We start from the raw sequence: 19,957 nt of genomic DNA, 5'->3' as shown, positions 1-19,957 counted from the left end.
ATTGTACTATTATATATAGCATTTTTTGTGGCTTTCACTTTCTATCGACATGTCTCTGAACAACCTAAATAAATAACACTAGCAAACCCGACCCCCTTCGCTGGGCACACTAAAATAGAATAGATATGGTTTAGAACAGAAAATATATGGTTTTCATATTATTTATTTCTTTATTCTTAATTCAAGCGCTTTGGCATAAACAATATTTTTTGTTTTTCTATTTGTTTTTGAGTAAATATAAAATATAAATTGAAAATCAGGAAAAAAGAAGATTGTTTTTAAATTTCAAATCAACGCATATGAATAACTAAGAAACAATCGTCTTTTTTCCTGATCATCCATGAATTTTTCGTTTCAATTTATATGTTTTATTAAGCATTGGAGCTTTTTTTAACCATTATCCATTTATATTTTTCAAAAAAAAAACGAAAAAAATTGTTTTTTCCACGAACACATAATTTCATTTGGATTTCGCATTAAATTCTCAAATTTCGTAAGAAATTATTCACTGTTCCAAAATCCACTCCAAAAAAATTCACAAACAATTTTTACATGTTGCACTTACGTTTTTTCCTTATGGCATCCAAATCAGAAAGAAATATTGACACATTGTAACTCACACTGTCAATTTGACAGTTCAGTTCCGCCCCAAGCGTTAAAAAAGTAAGCGACATTATGGCTGGTTCAAAAGAACGCTGTACGCGTTGCCGGTGTTCCGAATTACAACCAAACTTTACGAAACCCATTTTCAATACTTACTTAACAATGTGCATAAGTTTGGTTTAATTCGGTGCAAAGACACGGCGGGTCCACGTTTTGGCATATATTTCGAGACCCTAGTCATCAATAGGTATGAAAATTACCCCGTATTAAAGCACTTATCAACAGCTTTCATTTGATATCCATATTGTACATACACAACCAAAGGTTACCCGGGTCCACGTTTTGACCTATATCTCGAGACCCCAGTCACGTAGCGGCATGAAAAATACTCTGTACTAAGGCATTCACCAACAGCTTCAATTTGATACCCATATTGTACATACACGTCCGAAGGTTACCCGGGTCCACGTTTTGACCTATATCTCGAGACCCTATCTACCAATAGGTATTCAAACTATACGAAAATCATCTTCAATACCTACTTAACAATGTGTGTAAGTTTGGTTTAATTCGGTGCAAAGACACGGCGGGTCCACGTTTTGGTCTCTATCTCGAGACCCTAGTCACGGAGCGGATGGAAATACTCTGAACTAAAGCATTCACCAACAGCTTCCATTTGATACCCATATTGTACATACACATCCGAAGGTTACCCGGGTCCACGTTTTGACCTATATCTCGAGCCCTATCCACCAATAGGTATCCAAACTATACGGAAACCATCTTCAATACCTTCTTAACATTGTGTATAAGTTTGGTTTAATTCGGTGCAGACACGGCCGGTTAGCGAACACACACAAAAAGTTGACTTTATTTTATATATAAGATTTTTTTCAGTTTGTGTCCGAAAAATTCAAATATTTTACGGAACCCTATTTTTTTCCAAAATAAAATGTAATCCATGTTACTCTTGGATAATGTAGTTTTCGAATGGTGAAAGAATTTTTAAAATCGGTCCAGTAGTTTTTGAGCCTATTCGTTACAAACAAACAAACAAACAAACAAACAAAGTTTTCCTCTTTAGTATAGATATAGATAAGCACGCATAACCAATCGTCGCTGTCTCAAGTTAGACACAAGCGTTGGGAGTAATAAACACAAAATGAACTTCTCTACCAACTTCTATGGTATTCGTTCCTAAGTTTTGTTTTGTGTATTTTATCTTTTTCTTGTTTTTGCTTGGCGCGATAACTGCTTACGCGATTTTAGTCGAGATAAGGCAGCCTGTCTAATTTTATGAATACTTTTTGCTGCCCGTGTTAACCCATGGCCCTTAGTTTTTTATTACTTAATAATTTATAACGGGTTTAAACGAGTGAAACAAAACTTTTTATCCCCGGCGCACGTTTACTTGCAAACAAAGCGAATTTGCTAAAAGTAGGCGTTCATTTTCAAAAGTTTTGTTCCTTACTCATGCAAGATTTTCGCACATTTTCTTCGCTAGCTCGTTAATTACAGAAATATTGCATTTTTTGTTACTTTGGGATTCGCCGCTATATGCGAGGTGGGCGTTGTTATTGACCGACTGCGCCCATTTTACTATAGTTGTCAATTTACTTCATATTAGAAGTGAAATGTATGGAAAGTTTCTTTAATATATCTCGAATTTTACTTGAGTGTTTTTTGTCAGAGCTCCCAATAATTTTCTAAATCATGCTAGATAAGCTCCAAGACAATGGGTATACCAAATTTGATAGTTTGATAAGGAAGTTTTATAGGTACACACAAAGGATTTGCTCAAAAGTAGGAACTGTCACGCCGATTTCCCCAAAATTTAATTAAAGCTTAAATAGGTATTTCTATCATTTGAGCGAATTTGCTTACTATTCACTTCAAAGCAAATAACTGAGCTCAAAGCAGATCACTATCTTTTTAAAATAGTTTATAATAAATTTTCTAGCATTCTTGGAGGCAAACCTTTTTAAAATTTATTTGTTAGTTTTTGATTTCTACAACTATCTTCAGGGCGGTTGTAAATAATTGTCGACAAGATAACTTATTATTTATGAAGTTCTTTATTGATACTTTGATAGGGTGTTACGGGTTGAATATTCGTAAACAATTTTTTTTTTTAATCAGATAGATTATTCTTGTGCGTGGCTTAAGGGGTTAATTAACCCGAATAAGAACGTGAGAGCATTTAAGAGAAAATAAAAACGCTTTGAAGGCAAACGTCCCCAATGCGAATGTTCTGTTTAGGTGTTAGGAGGAGGTACACCTCATTAAGCGGGATTCCTATAACGGAAAAGTGTATTGCCTTAGAACACCTTTTACTATCCCAGATGTGCATTTCTGCAATCTCTGCCATGCTAGTGAAAAAAAGCGTGAACAATGTTTCAGTCTCTTCAGCTGCAGCTCTACGAAGTACTAAATCAATGACCCATTTTCTTAAGTTTGGCAATCTCTGCAGAGAAAATTAGGTCCAAATTGAGGAAATTTATTATCAAAACTAATGGTCCTGTGAGGTTAAGTCATCACTGGTCCTTGAGTATATCGAAAAATTGAACTTATTAGGAACGCACAATCGCATCCGGCTTATATGAGTCCTAGGATACAGGGATTCTGGGATGAAGTTAGCGCGTGCATTGGTTAGAGGCTGCAGCCTCGTTATTAATAGAGCCTGAGTCCTTCCTTTGCTATGGGCCAACACACTATCAAAAATAAGCTTAGGCTAAGAGATGTTAGGTGACACCGAATCTGCACAGGTTTCGGATATATGTAGTGCACTGGCTTCTATTGTTTCTGCGGCCAATTCCCGAAGACTCCAAGATATGTTCTTCTTCAATGTGACGCTTTAGTGCGGAGAAGGTTGATACGTCTCGGCCAGATGCAGCGAGAAGAAAGTCATAGGTATATGCTCAGCCAACTCAGCTCTATCTTAAGATGTTTACGTTGAATTTACAATTTCTTGTTGTCGTCTAAGTTCATCAAATAAAGATCTCAGTCTCACTTATTGTAAAACTCGTCTGCAGAAAAGTTTTCATAGCCAATAACCCAAATTAAATCTATACAGAACTGGTGGCAGATGGTACTTGCCAGCAGCCTACATTGCTAAATCAGTCCTGATTAGATTGTGAAAGATGTCGGAGCAAAAATAACTGTACACTATTTTATTACACTATTGCGTAAATGTGTCGATGAAAGTGGTTTTCTTTTAAGATATCCTTAAGACTATTTTCTGAGCTTCTTGTTAACACGGTCCATATGAAACCGGCAGCTCAATTGGTCGATTCGATAAAATCGGTTCATTTTATCAACATCTCGTTTAATACGAGTATAATATTTATTCAATTTCAGCTACGAGAAGAAAAAGAGTACTCTTAAAATCCACAAAATCTATAGTTTTGTTCCAAGTTTTTGTTTGTCTTAAAATCTCATTAACTCATAGATTCTAATTTTTTTTCCTACAGGTAGCAATCACATAGATATCTCCTATCGCAACTTAACCGATGACGAAAAACTCTTCAACACAACTTTGGAAAGGCAGACCAGAATAGGCCGTGATGTCGTTTTCTTTTCAGCAGCATACAATAATCTATCACAAATTCCTTATCGAACGTTAGCGACAATGAATAGAACTTTGCGGTTTCTAATGTTGAAAGGCAACTCCTTCTCAAGTTTTAAAGAGGACGATCAAAACGATGGTGAGTAGAAGAAAACTCATTCATTTTAAATTTTTTTTACAAAAAAGTTAATTTAATATACATACGAGGGTTACCATTTATTTTTTGCGCTGAATAATGAAAACACAGTAAAATAATAATGAAAATGGCTTTATTGTTTTGTCAAAATATTCTCCTTGAAAGTCAATATATTGTACTCCTGCATACGCTTGTACCAATTTTCAAAACACTTTTGCCACTCGGAAGGGGATACTTTCAAAACGAGCTGTTTGAAGACTTCAACAGCTACAGGCGTTGAAAAACGTTGACCTGTCTTCTTATTTTTGACGTTCGGGTACAAAAAGAAATCTATAATCAATAAAAAAAATGTTCAAATTTCTAGTGCCCTAACTCTTTTATTTAAGAAAAAACTTTTTACTCAGAAAAATGAGTCTAAGCTAAAGCTTTTTGTGCATAAGGTGCCTGATTTTTAAGAAACTGAATTGTACACCTAAGTTCGAAGAATTTTTTTATATGCATACGTAAAGCACTAAAAACTAATATAAACTAACACTAATACGTATAAAATTGCTTTTCACTGTTATCACATGTTTAAATGAATTCCGCATAAATATGGAAAGTCAAAAGAATTGTAGTTTAGTTTTAGTGTTGCTTGGCCCAATAGAAATGCGTTTTCTTTGCCAAAAGTAGCAGTTTGGAAGGTAAAGAGCGGTTGAAAGTACGAATTTCAGTCTTTATCCATTTTTAAAATTATTTCAAAACTAATGCGCTTCCGACATCAATGGTTCGAAAATTATGCGACCTGAACCGGTTATCTGCTCATATACATATTTGGTTCTCTCATAATTATAATTCTTCTGTTCAAATTTTCTGTTAAAGAAGGCATCTGAAAATTTGATGTTTCTTGTTTGCTTTTTTGTTTGTTTTTAATGCCAAATAATTCGAGTTATTACTTTGTTTTTTTTCAGACAATATATGTAAATAAAAAGAAAATTTGTTTCCTATACGAAAATTCTGTGCAAAAATATTAACATATGCAATACGGCTATCCCTGTTCACGTAACATTTTCTGTTAAGTTATCGAAGTTCTGTTCTCTCCGCTATGTAAGAGAGTTTGATACAACAATATTGCATAGGAATTTGAGCATGTAAAATATAATGTTTAACAGTAGAGCAGTACAAGCTACAGTTAAAATTCTGTGAAAGTCGGCTATTACACGGAAAATTTAAAAATAAATAAATGAGAGCTATTATTTATAAACAAAATTAATATTTAATTAACTTAATTATTAATAATTAATAAACAAAATAAAACACTATTAAATTCAAAATATATTCAAAAATATCTACATAAAATATTTAAAGAATTAACCCTTTGCGTTACTATGTCCATTTCAAACAGCAAAGCTTTTTTTATCATTCCGGTCGTATGTCTACTGCCGTATGTCTTGAAACTATACCAATTTATTCTTTATTTATGTCTAGAAGTAATTAATCTTGTTTATCCTTCATAATCTTACATCTTATGTATCACTGCTCTTTCAACGGATATTAATTCCAACCTGTACGACATCCATGTCCAAAAAATTTATATATATCAATTAAAAAATTATACATCATCAGCGCGAACAAATCGTCGCTTGTATCAACTAAATCAACTGCACTTATTGGAATGCTAAATTTAGTAAAGATTCAATAAACCTAATGTTTTTATAAAACTAGAAACATTTTAATGATATGTTATGATTTTAAATAAACTTTACCGGCAATTAAAGGCAAATAAGTTTGTAAAAAATATTTTTTTTATTAATTTCAAAATAACACAAACAAAAAATTCAAAAACAGGAACTAGGTTCTAGATTACGAGTACATCGAGGAACATCGGTCAGATGAATATACAAAGTTATTTTTTAAAGTAATTGTTTAATTTGTATTGAATTATATTTTGAAAAACTTAAAGGAAGTATAAACAAAAATCTGTAAAAACGAAATTTTCATATATATGTACATATCGCACCCTAAATACAAAAGGGTCACAACTCAAAATGTACTTCTGCTCAAATATGAATGAGACGTTATCAATAAAACGGTCCGCGGATGACATATGGCAAAAATAAATTTTTTGTTTTTTGGTAGGACTGTTATAAGCTTACATGGCAAATTTCAGCGTGATATGTCACATAGTTTGTTTTCTGTGCTACTGTAAACAAGTCAAGCTCGAGTGTGGAAAATTTTGAGTTGTGACCCTTTTGTATTTAGGGTGCGATATGTACAAGATGGCGCAAAATTAATCGCCCAATCTGAAGATTTATAATTTTTGCAAAAGGCTATGTATTCTAATCATATTTGGCACTTGTGAACTAAATAGTCAGCTATAGTAAACAGACAAGCAATAGAGCGCGTAAAGGTCAAAATAAAGATTTTCTTCATTCTAAATCTTTTTTTTTTATTTTGTCAAAAATTATTCAGAAACAAAATTGGATGATTTGCGCCACCTTGCACTTATTGCATTGCAAAAAAAAAAATAAATCGTATATAATATAATACAATATAATCAAAAAGTCATATTTACATAAATTAAGAATTTTCGCTTATTATTTTCAACTTCTCTTTTTGAGAAAAACAATAATATTAGTCTACAAAACCGAAAAACTTTGATTTTCAGAATAGCAAAATATTTTAAGGTGATCTTCTTATGGTAATATAAATTTACTGCACATAAAATTTTCTTACGAAAAACACTACTTTTCAAATAAGAATTATGTATTAATCATTTGCTGGAAAACGTCATATTTGACAAAACCAAAAATTTGAGAAAAACTGCTTCAAAATTTTGAATTTACTTTTTCCTATTTACTTGCGTGCCTAAAAGTAAGAGTAAGTAAATACACATCTTAATCGAATGAAATACTGTTAATAAATAGCACTATGATTTTCTTACAGAGCATAAAAAAGAGCGGTACTCATTTATGCATACTTATAAAGGGTGGTTAAATTTTAAGGGCCGATGTTGAATGTGAACCACGCCTAAACGTCAAGTTTTTTCTGCATTTCATTTGACATTTTTCAATTTTAAACTAACTCAATTTGAATCATGGCAAGATACACAATCGAGCAACGCGTTAAAGATATTCAGGCTTATTATAAAAACGGGCGTTCAAATCAAAATGCATATCGCGCACTTCGTGATTTTTTCGGTCAATTTAATCGTCCAAATATGCGTACAATCGGAAAAATTGTGCAAAAGTCTGAGCAAACCGGGTCTGTAGGAGTTGTGAAAACACCAGTGCATGCTCGTACAGCTCGTACTGCAGAAAATATTGCTGCTGTTTGCGATAGTGTCGTTGAAGAGCCGTCCACCTCAACTCCTCGTCATGCCCAATAATTGCACCTCTCACGCTCGTCGTTGATGAACATTATGCATAAAGACTTGCATTTACACGCTTACAAGATATTATACAATTGACTAAAGAACTAAAGCCTCTTGACCATTTCCAGCGTCGTCAATGGTCAGAATGGTGGCAAAAAATGGCAACAGTGAATGACCAATTTTCGAAGAAAATCATCTTCAGTGATGTGGCATATTTTCACCTCAGTGGATTCGTCAATAAGCAGAATTGCCGCATTTGGGCGAATGATAATCTAAGAGTGATTGCCGAAAAACGAATGCACCCACAAAGAGTGACTGTTTGGTGCGGTTTATGGGCCGGCGGCATCATTGGGCTGTATTTTTTCCAAAATGATTCCGGTCAGGCAGTTACTGTGAATAGTGTTCGCTATCGCGAGATGATAACGAGCTTTTTAATGGCCCGAATTGGAAGATATGGATGTGGACGATATGTGGTTTCAACAGGACGGCGCCACTTGTCACACAGCTAACGAAACAATGGCTCTTTTGCGCGAAAAATTTGAGGGCCGAATAATCTCACGTCGCGGCGATGTCAATTTGCCGCCAAGATCATGTGATTTGACACCGTTGGACTTCTTTCTTTGGAGTTATTTGAAAGAAAAGGTGTACGTCGATAAGCTAGCAACAATTCAAGAGCTAAGGATGAGATAATTCGGCATATTAACGGCATAGAATCTCAATTATGCCTCAGCGTCATCGAAAATTTGGACCATCGGATAGAGGTGTGCCGCCGAGGCCGCGGCGGCCATTTGGCCGATATTTTGTTGCATGCGTAATTGAATCATACCAATATTATCATAATAAAGAGAAATGATAATAATTTCCTAAAAAAATTGTATTTTGTTCAAAATCAACACCGGCCCTTGAAACTTAACCACCCTTTATAAAAAAACAAAAACACATTTTTTGGAGTATAATGTTCTTCGAGTTCTTCGAGCAAACGAGCATATCGCTGAATTTGTTGTTGAATTTGCAATATTGCCTACTCACACCAACTTTTTGCATGGAGAAAAGTGAAAATTTTGTCCTTTGGCCTAATGTAGACTTTCTTACAATAATATTTTATTCCAGCTTTTTCATACACTTTAACTTAAAAAAAAAGTTAAATTTATCGCAGCATACATATTATATTAATTAATATTTCCTATCTCAGTATGAGCATCCCTAATATGTTAATATACACAGGCGGAAGAATATTTATTTTTTAAGTGACTTTGAAATTTTTTAGCAAATCGCAGACAGCTGTTTAAATAATAATACAATAGTGAATATAAGTACAATACTATCATATAAATTGCAATGGGTACTTTAGTATTGTGAATCTATGTCGAGGTCGATGCTGAAAGGCGAATATACCATTTATTTAACGTTATTTAATAAATTTGCGATTTTTTTAATTACACCTGCGTGCAGCCAAATACTCCAAGAATCAGATCATCCAATTCTTATGTACAGTCGATCGCTGAGTTCAAAGATTTACATAAATATTTTTTGATCGAGTAGTTTTCGAGATATCGCCAAATATTGGATTTTGGACAAAAGAGAAAAGGTAGACCAGTAGAGTAGTCTAGAGCATCTGTTAGCCGATCTCAAAACAAGTTACATAGTAAATTAAAGGTAATACAAATTCCCATCTTCGGTGTATGCTTGATTTTTTAAATTTGTTTTTATCTATTTAAACACTTTCAAAAGACTCGCATATGTGCTTATAATCGGTGCGATATGAACCAAACCATCGAAAGCTTTATATGCGACATTAAACTTCCTTCTCCTAGATCTGTAGGCAATATATATCGCGCGATGTGCGGCAATAAGGCTGAACACCCTAAGTAAGTGGTCCAACATGGACTGCGGTCACGGTAAAAAACTGGCTGGCATTTTGGAGCTTCCCGGACTTGTGGACTATGCACTCCCGCCTCTTCAAGGGAAAAGTGGGAACGGGGCGATGTAAGATAGAGCGAGTCCATCCATGTATACACAGATGGCTGAAAATTCGAGGGCACAGTGGGCGGAGGTGCCTGATGCCAATAATGAAAGCCGCCACGCTGCTACAGTGTGAGGCGATACCTGGTTATGATATTTACATTTGCACTGATAGCCAGGCGGCGATAAAACCCCTGATAAAGCAGTCGACAAACTCCAAGGTAGCGATGAAATGCTGCACATCTCTTAACGAGATGGCTGAGTCATTTCACCTAAAGGTAACATGGGTTCCTGGCCATTGCGACATTGCGACATTGAGGGCAACTGCAGAGCCTATGAACTAGCAGATTTGGCACCAAGTTGACTGATCAATACACAGCCAATGACATGTAAGTTACTTACTATATTTTTGAAAAAATTGTAAGAGCAGCGAATGCAAGATGGCCGACTCTCAATGCTAAACGCACAGAATCTCTACCAAGCCAAATTTGGCACAATCTTAGCACACTGATCTCATTTATGCAAACACATAGCCTCTGCAGAAGGTGTCTAGATGAGAAAGAGATGATCTCGCACCCTCTGTACCAGAAGTAGGTTTACCATTTAAGAGAAGGAAGATCTCAGTGCTGCAGAAATAATGGATCTTCTAAATTTTTTGAAAAGCACACACACAAGTTCCCCATGCGACATCACAATGGACCATGAGCCTGAGTGTGTCCAATAGGACAACCGCTTCAACCTAACCTAACCTAAAACACAAACAAATTTTTATTTGTAAACTTTGCAAATTATATGGATTTTCGGACTCAGCGACCGATTTCACAAGGTGGCGCAAAATTAATCACCTTATCGGAAGATTTATAATTTTTGCAAATGGCGTCGTTCGTCAATTATATTTGACACTTGTGAACTAAACAGCTGCAGTATACAAACAGGCAAGCAATGTAAAGGTCAAAATAAAGATTTCCATCACGCAAAATATTTTTTTTTTTTTTATATTAAGTAAAATAATTATTAAAAAAAATCTAATTAAATGAATAATTTTGCACCACCTTGGCTTAAGGGGTTAGGTGGGTTTGAAAATTTCAAAAAATCGATTTTTTTTTTTTGTCTTATTAAATAGTATAATATGTTTAAAATATTCTCCTAAAATTTCAAATTGATCCGAGTAAAATTCTACGAGATAGACCCTTCAGAAGTTCCGCCCATCAGGCCATGTCAGTGCAGCGTTTCGCAGGTATACGCGTTTATCTCAAAACTCGATTTTTTAAGTCGGTGGACACGATTTCTCGAAAAGTTATGAAGCGATTTTGTTCAAATTTTGCACACATCTTTGGAATAACATTATCAAGTTATTGAACGAAGGATTTTTTTTTATTTTTATTACAACTAATTTTTTCGAGCCAACACATGACGAAAATTTGACCAAAAAATGTGTTTTTTTGTTCAAAGTCTGTCAAAAATTCAAATTAAATTTTATTTTTTTTTTCCTTCGTCCAGTAACGAGATTTATCCATGTACTAACGAAATATTTTTGGTTTTTTGATTTTAAATGAACCAATTATGAGTTATGCTGTCCACGGCAAGAGCATTTTTTTGTGAGACGTTAAGGGAGATGAGGTACCAACGGCTGAGTTTTCGGAATTTTTAAATAAAAATTTCACAAAATACTGTTTAAATATGTATCTTTGATATGCTGAATTGTTTAAATAAAATATATGATTGTATATATTAAAAAAAAAATAGTAAAAATACCCTTTTTTTGAACCTCTGTAACCCACCTAACCCCTTAAATAAGACGCCCTATGCTCCAACTAGGTGTTAGGGGATCCTGCATATATGTATATACATATATTATATAATGCATTGAGTAAAAAATCATTAATTATTTCTAAACCTGTGTTACTTATAGATTCGTACTATAGTTAATATACATACTTTTACTTATGCCCCTTTTTCAATTGCTCATTTTTAATTATCCTATTTTTATATTTAATTGCCAAATAAAAATTAGCCTTTCGATAATCTTTTCCGCTACCTTCGCCTTTTTTCACATTTACTGCACTTTGCATTTTCCCATCGTGTACTGTTCAGTGTAGCCGATTTGCCATACGGTGACTTTCGGTTCACTGGCACATAAAATATGCCTTTTCGTTGATGATTCACTCCATAGCCCATGGGCGAGGTTATTTCATGATTACATTTAACTTTCTCTAACGCTTTCCAATTTTTACACTTGAAACCGATAAAATTCGCAGTATTTCCCGGATACACACTCTCGGCAAAATATTCTACCGCTCGTGAGTGTGCGCAAGCTGCTGTCATACAGCCAGGTGGTAGCGCATTCGCGCCACCAGGATAGAAATCGATATCGCCAAGAGGCTCCTTTTTCGCCAATATGCCGATATTTGTATGTATAACGTCCACAAATTTGGCATCACCTTTTCGTAAACTGCTGAGTGTATCGTTTTTGCGAAAGCATGGTTTGGCCGGATCCAGACCGGTAATGCGTGGTATTTGTAGACCCGTCAACTTGGTGAATGTACGTCCAGCAGTGCCCATTATATGTGCACCCAGGCTATGTCCTAAACATTTGAAGATGGAAAATGGAATTTGCTAAAAGGTTTCTGCCTTAGTTATCTATCGTTTACACTTACCTATTAGGTGGATATTTTTCAACGGTATTACTTTTACCAAATGCGTTAGACCTTTTGCAATGTAAGCACCGATTTCTTCAGTATTCAGTGCGGACCATTTGTACAGCGTATCTACATAGAATGCAGCGTCAACAATCTGCATATGGGAATGAGAGAAAAAATGTGCAATAATAATTAAATCAAAATTTTAGAGTACAGAAAAAAATATGTTTTTCGGCATGCTCGCAATATCTGGGCTTTGCCCACTTAAGGAAAAATTTGCATGTGAAAGCAACAACAAAAGGCCTCTTCCACTTCTTTGCTCGGTATCTCTGGGCTTTGCCCACATGTCGAAAAATTTGCATGTAAAAGCAACAACAACAGGCATCTTTGATACGCTACTTCTTGGCTCGATATCTCTAGGTTTTGCCCAATTGAGGAAAAATTTGCATGTGAAAGTAACAACAAAGTTATCGAGTAAGATTAGCTGCTAGCGGGTACGGTTATACCTCATAAATCTGGTATAACTCACTATTTTCAATACTCTGAACTCTCTTCCAACAGAGTAGCATTAGACCGCTTTCATACAGAGAGACTTTTGTTGCTTAAACTTTACGAATTTTCTTTTGGAGTTCCTGTCGTTTTCACAAAACTTGCAATTGGTAGTTTTTTAGTCTATAGTCAACAACAACATTGAGAAGAACGAGAACACAAAGGATGTTGACGAAGCACGAGCATCACAAGCAATGAACAGAAGCAACAAATGCTTCCCTGTATGGACGCAGCCTTACTAATACTTCATAAGGGCTTCCAAACAAATGTAAGTGTTGGCAGTTCTTTTTCATTCATATTTATTTATACCAGTTGCTTCATCTGTTTGCCAATTGCTAACGTTGCCCAAATCGAGGAGGCCTATAAATTAAAGAAGTGCCCAATAACTGTGCTCGTCATAGCCAAATATCCCGGACATTTAAGATTAAAAGCAATATGAAGTTACGCCTCCTTCAGTTAGTAAGAGGTTAGGATTAGCTCGGTTGAGAGTAAGCAGCTCGGTTGAGTAGTAGATCTGTAGAACTGTCTGTTTTGAAATGAGTAGCCCCCAGTTTTCGTGAATGAAGAGGTTCACTCTGATCAGCGGTGACCAAAAATAAATGTTGGCTGTTACGTCGGATACCTCCGTACTACGCGTCACTCGCTGGAGAAACGATGTCAGGTTACCTTTATCCTCACGAACGATATTTTCTTTTAGTGCTGAGATATGTGTTCGCTGAATTTGTTTTATAGACTTTACTTTTGGGGAAGCCTCCACAGAAAAAAGTCCATAGTGGTAAGATCGAGCGACGTAGGTGGCTAGGATATGCCACCAAAAGGGTTTATCAGTTTGTTAAAAAACCATCTTGCTGAAATTAGGTGGATTGCGAAAGATGCTCTCTCATTATTGGTAGAAAATAATCGTTCCCTCGACGATTTTCAAAAAGATATGGCCCAATCACTTCACTGCTTGATAATGAACACCAAACCGTCATTTGGGTAGTGTTCAGTTCCAAAAATTGCCTGGCGGTCGGTATTTCACGTCCTCCATGGCCGAGTATTGGCTAAAGTATTCTACTAGCAGTAATCGCAATAGGTAGAACATCAGTGATAGCGATATCGCCTCTGCGCAAAGCTGTAGCGCGCAAAATAAGAGATGAATCGCTATGGCAAGAGGCTTAGAAAAGACGTCGCCACGCGAAACAGCAGGAACTTCGGTGAAGTAAATTTTTATACAACCCAAATGCTTTCGTGGCACGAGTATTTTCAGAAATACCTGTTTCAAAGAAGAGAATACGAACATCCCACATGCATATATGGGGATGAAGATGGTAAGTAGCGAGGAAAGTGGGAGATCATCAGTGGTTCCGGAAAGAATCCTCCGGATAAAAAGGTGGGACCTGGACGCAGGCACCTAGGTATAGAGAGACCTTTGTAATGAGGCAGGTGGAACGCCACTGAGGGAATGCGAAAGTGTTTACAGAGTGGGCGACGGTTCCAAACGATGGGGAGTTTTTAGTCCCGGACATACCATTGCTGCGACGACAGCTTTGATGATGTATTAGGCATTTTCCACCTCTTTACCCGAAAAAAAATTGGTACTGTTCAGTGGCTGTTGATGATTTAATAGTGGGTTCAGTGATTTATGTGAACAATATCGGAAATTTTATTTATTTACACTTTCATTTAAATGAGTCTCATCCCTACAAAAAATAGTGTTTAGGATACGAAATCGCTCCGACGTTATCTCGCAGAAATTTGTACGCAAATTGAAATTATTCGGCTTAAAAACACGTGTCCGGAGACTTAAACATTTATTGTGGGTGTGTGTGTTCAACGGCGTCTTCGGCAATATTGCCGTATATGCATGTGGGGTGTTCGCATGTGCCTATATTTTCCCAGGTATATCTGGAAATGCCTGTGCTCCGAAAGTATTTAGGTTGTATCAAAATTCATTTCACAGGAACATGTCATGTAGCGACGTCTTTTATTAGCCTAGCCGTTCATCTGCCGCGTGTTTCGTTTCTCCAGCGGTCTACCATAGCCTTAGCGTTTCATTCTTTGCTTCGCACGCTGCGTGTTTGCTGACTCCTTCTTCCATACCCTCTTTCTTTAATGGCCACAACTTTTTCCTTTTTAAAGACTAGTAAGTCTATCGATATTATTAAGATCTTTATTTTCAAGACAATGAAGGCAATAAAGAGAAGATTGAAATTGAAATTTGAACTACAATGTCTTGAACCTAGTCAATGAGAGGGGCACCAGGTTTAAGTTAAAATGAGAAGAAACATTAATAAGTAGAATGAAAAAGAAAGAAGGGCTAAAGAAGGCACCAAATCTCGTTTGTGTTTCAAGGCATCGATGCTAAAACTATGGTATAATAATTCATCTGTTTACTCACAATAAAATTCACATCCTTCCGGCAGAGATACGCTTTCGAAAGCAACGCTAACGTTGACGAATTATTTACTGTATTTGTCCAACCAGTTGCTAAAATCACAACTTTCCGCAACTTATTAAAGCTCATGTGGTGCCATAACTTTTCCGCTTCCATCAGCGGTACACTGTAATTTTTACAAGAAGTGATGTATTGAAAATGCATTTTTTTAATATCGGGTGTAAATTTGGCTGGCACATGGTACATAGGCAATATGGAGGAACCTGCAGCAAAACGAAAAAGGGAAAGAAACATATTAGCAAAAGTTTTTAAATATAATATATGTGCAATTGTATAAATTTTTAGCATCCTCAAATGTGATAAGAAAGTTTTCTGTGGCATATTCATAGACACATTTGGATTTTGCATGGCTTACATAGTTTATCGATTATGGTGGAAAATAGTTGCAATGGATATGCAGCAATGATGTTCTTCTTCACAACCAGAATATCGGCAAATTTGTTGGAGAACAAAGACCAGCCGAAGCGTAGACTGCTGCGTATACTGTCGAAAGCACCTTTAGTGGCTGGTGCTTTAGGTTCGCGGGCATTGATACTCACTTTGTCTGGTGTCTCGTATGTGTTATGAAGGATTGTACTTAGAATTAGTAGAATTATTAAACGCATTTTGGGATGAAATTATTGTTCTCTTTTACTCTAAGAGTTCTTTTATTACTCCTTGCATAAAGACTTCACTTGTGAGTTGGAATTTTCGATAAATGATATTAAGGGGTAACACCACTGTAGAAATTTCAAAAAATTGATTTTTTTTTTATAAGCTTAAAAAATTCTTTGAACCTTTTAAAATACAGAACAAAAAGTTTTATACGTTACCGAAGTCTATTTCATAAATATTTTAAGCTTTTAATCAAGCGTTAGTGACTGCTACCTAACGACTTCTCCAAATTTCCAAACTTTAAACGCGTTTTTCTCAAAACAAGTTTTCTGAAATTGGCACGCAGCATAACTCAAACAATTTTAAATATTTTTAATCAGGTTTTTCACAACGTCTGTATAATAACCTTCTTAAGAGAAGAGCGTAGGGGATTTTCGATAGATTAATTTAAACGATTGTTATAATTATTTAAGTGCCGTTTTTTTAGTCCAAAATAGAGTTTTTTCCTTCAAATGCTTGCTAGTTCAACAAAAATAAATATTTTTTAAATCCCCTATGTGTTTCTCTAGCTATTCTTATCTAGATTAAGAAAAAAAATGTTTCTTTGTTCCAGATTAAAATTTGCACCCTCTGTGCTGCGTGCCGCGGAGCTCCTTCAAGAGAAACCACATTACAAAAATGTCTCCAATGCCGCCATTTTGCAAAATTTTTCGATCAAACTTTGTAGTTTTGTATTTTAGTATATAAGTAATAACTTCCCAAATCAGAGTGATTGTTTCCCCTTTCCTTCTCTACAAAAAAATTCTTTAAAAATCGTGTTTATTTTACGCGTGTACAGTGGTGTTACCCCTTAATGAAAGCAAACATTTAATTTTTTTTTCTTTTTATGAGAGATTTAATAAAACTTGGCCTATTTTGTGTTCAAAATTAATGCATATTTCGATTTTTCAAACTTTTCGGCGGCATTACATTGCACAGAGGTCAATTTCAGAACTATTTTAAACGCGAGTGTAAACAATTATATTTAAATTATTATTTTTTATTAAATTCGTAAATGAATCGCGAGTAAAAACAGTTTTATTTAAACTATTATTTTTTTATTAAAATCTCCTGCATGTATATACTTAATTTTATTTTATTTAATTTAATTTTATTTTATTTTACTTTCTCTTATGTATTGTTTATGTATGTAGTATAATTTAATTGCATTTCTGTTTAATTCAATTATTTTAATTCAAGTTTATGTTATTTTATTCTGTGTTATCTTATTTAATTTAATTTTTTATCTCATTTCATTTAGTTTAATTTCCTTTTAAATTATTTCTGTTCATTTTACTTTTAACCTTTACGGTGACTACCAATCGGATTTCAGAGAGAGAACGTTGGTTCGACTCTCTGTGAAATACTAAAATAAATAAAAAAGTTTTTTCTAATAGCGGTCGCCCCTCGGCAGGCAATGGCAAGCCTCCGAGTGTATTTCTGCCATGAAAAAGCTCCTCATAAAAATATTTGCCGTTCGGAGTCGGCTTGAAACTGTAGGTCCCTCCATTTGTGGATCAAACTCAAGGCACACTCCACAAATAGAAGGAGGAGCTCGGCCAAACACCCAAACAGGGAGTACGCGCCAACTATATATATATATATATTAGGGTGTCCGTTATTTACCAATTTGATTATTTTCCTTGCGACGCCCCCTATACTTTTAGTTTTCCGTCTAAGAAAAATTATCAGATCAAAATCAGCTCTTAATATTCAGAATAAACCTTGCCCTAAACACGATATATTTCCCACTTACATAACATGAGATTTTGCTACTTTTTGGAATAAACTTTTTTTTTTCTCTAGTATGCTAGGCAAGGTTTATTCTGAATATTAAGAGCTGATTTTGATCTGATAATTTTTCTTAGACGGAAAACTAAAAGTTTAGGGGCCGTCGCAAGAAATATAATCAAATTGGTAAATAACGGACACCCTAATATATATATATAATTTTTTTGTACTTTTTTATATCTGTTAATATAATTTAATCTTCTTTTACTTTGTTGAATTTCTTTTACTTCTTTTATTTTAACGTAAAATAGTTGCTTTATTTTTCGGTATCTTATCCTATTTTATTTATATTTTATTTCATTTCATTTAGTTTTCTTTGTATTATTTTTGTTTATTTTACTTTATTTTATTTTACTTTTTCCTCATGTTTTTATTATTTTTTTATGTAGTTTATTGCAATTAAATTTAATTTTTTTTAATTTTGTTGTATTTCTTTTTTCTTCAGTTATTTCAATTTAATATTAAGTTACTTCATTTTCCGTTATCTTATTTTGCTTAATTTTATTTTTTATTATTTTCTGTTTATTTTATTTTTTATGTAGTTTAATATTGTATAATTTAATCTTCTTTTATTTTGTTGAATTTCTTTTACTGCATTTATTTTAACATACAATTGTTCCTATTTAACTTTTTTATTTCATTTCATTTCATTTAATTTCCTTTATACTATTTTTGTTTATACAATTTTCAATTTTTTTAATTTTCTTGCTTTTATTTTTTCTTCATTTATTTTAACTTAATATTAAGTTATTTTATTTTCCGTTATCTTATTTTATTTTTATTAATTTTATTTAGTTTGATTTTGTTTAATTTTATTTGTTATTATTTTCTGTTTATTTTAGTTTATTTTATTATACTTTTACGTAATTGTTTATTATTTATTTTTACTTTTTTATGTATTATATATTAGTTTAATTTAATTTAATTTTGTTTCACTTTGTTGTATTTCTTTTTGTTTCATTTATTTAAATTTACTTTTAGGTTATTTTAGTTTGAGTTATTTTATAATATGTTATGTATTGTAATTTAATTTAATAATTTTTTTTTTTCAATTACTTAATTTCAATTTTATTTTATGTAGTTTAATTTGATTTAATTTGAGTTCGTTTTATTTTATTTTATTACTTTTCATTTCATTTAGTTTAATTTTAAATAATTTGATTTTCCGTTACTTTTTAATATTTATGTAGTTAAATTAATTTTTTCATTTACTTAATTTCAATTTTATTTTATTTTATTTTATTTTCTGTTCCTTTATTTGATTTTACTTTATTTTATTTAATTTTGAGCTTAGTCCATCTCGGCTATTGCCGGAGATTACACATCCCGAATAAAATTTTCAAGGGGTTGTGCTCTGGTGAAGCGTAGTCCAAGTTCTACGCCCATGCGATTGCTATTGCTTAGGTGTCCAGTATGTTCTATTCTGCATGTCTTCTAAGAGGTGTTGCCAGTCATACTTCTTCAAGTTTTTTATTAAATGCTTAGGCACTAATCCAGTGGACGATATAATTATTGGTATTATATTCACTTCCCTCGCTTTGCACATCCGTTTAAGTTCTATGGCCAAAGCTGCATACTTCGATATTTTAGTGAAGTTTTTGCTTTGATGTTGCGATTAAGAGGCACCGCTATACCAATTACTTCGATTGTTTTATTTATCTTGTCGAACAAGATGATGTCAGGTTTGTTGGCAGCTGCGGTTTGATCTGTAGAAATAAATCTGTCCCAGTACAGTTTAAAATTTGCATTTTCCAATATTGCCTTTGGTTCATATTTAAAATACAAGACTTCTGCTTGTAAGAGACCGTGTTTGATCGCAAGTTGTTGGTGGAGGATCTTTGCTATATTGTTATGTCTCATGACATATTCACGGGGGGCAAGTACGCTACATCCAGCAATTATAGGGTCGATTGTTTCACCGTAAATGCCGCACCTTCGGTATCTATCTTCTATTGCCTCGCCATGTATCGACCTTCGGATATTCCTCGTTGGGATAACTCGGTCTTGGATAGCGATTGCGAAACCTTCTGTTTCAGAAAATAGCTTTCCTCTTTTCAACCATAAATTGGATGATTGTGCGTCTATCCATTCCATTTCGAGATCATGGGGATGGGCACCGTGTATTTTTTTTGCCTTCCATGCTGTGATTATTATATTTTATTTTATTTTATTTTATTTTATTTTATTTTATTTTATTTTATTTTATTTTATTTTATTTTATTTTATTTTATTTTATTTTATTTTATTTTATTTTATTTTATTTTATTTTATTTTATTTTATTTTATTTTA

General features: G+C 33.9%; 2 protein-coding genes and 1 non-coding gene across 3 annotated transcripts in view; 1 reads left to right on the top strand and 2 right to left on the bottom strand.

The window, feature by feature from the left end:
* LOC129242156 (toll-like receptor 3) overlaps positions 1-19,957 on the top strand; it is a 40,934-nt gene that overhangs the window by 7,515 nt on the left and 13,462 nt on the right. Inside the window, exon 2 of the mRNA XM_054878720.1 lies at positions 4,074-4,307. Coding sequence (XP_054734695.1) covers positions 4,074-4,307 — 234 coding nt within the window. The remainder of the gene's footprint in view (positions 1-4,073; positions 4,308-19,957) is intronic.
* Positions 11,653-15,444, bottom strand: LOC129240439 (vitellogenin-1). The gene is made up of 3 exons (XM_054876224.1): positions 15,187-15,444; positions 12,276-12,411; positions 11,653-12,203 (listed from the first exon to the last, which is right to left on the bottom strand). Exons 1-3 carry the CDS (start codon positions 15,427-15,429, stop codon positions 11,653-11,655), a joined length of 930 nt encoding a protein of 309 aa, XP_054732199.1. The 5' UTR covers positions 15,430-15,444.
* Positions 13,763-13,922, bottom strand: LOC129243298 (U4 spliceosomal RNA). Its single transcript, XR_008582275.1, has one exon. It is a non-coding gene; the product is annotated as a U4 spliceosomal RNA (small nuclear RNA).

This window comes from Anastrepha obliqua, chromosome 3 (assembly GCF_027943255.1).
Source record: "Anastrepha obliqua isolate idAnaObli1 chromosome 3, idAnaObli1_1.0, whole genome shotgun sequence".
In the NCBI taxonomy this organism is placed as follows: Eukaryota; Metazoa; Arthropoda; class Insecta; order Diptera; family Tephritidae; genus Anastrepha; species Anastrepha obliqua.
This window is presented reverse-complemented; position numbering and strand designations above follow the sequence as displayed.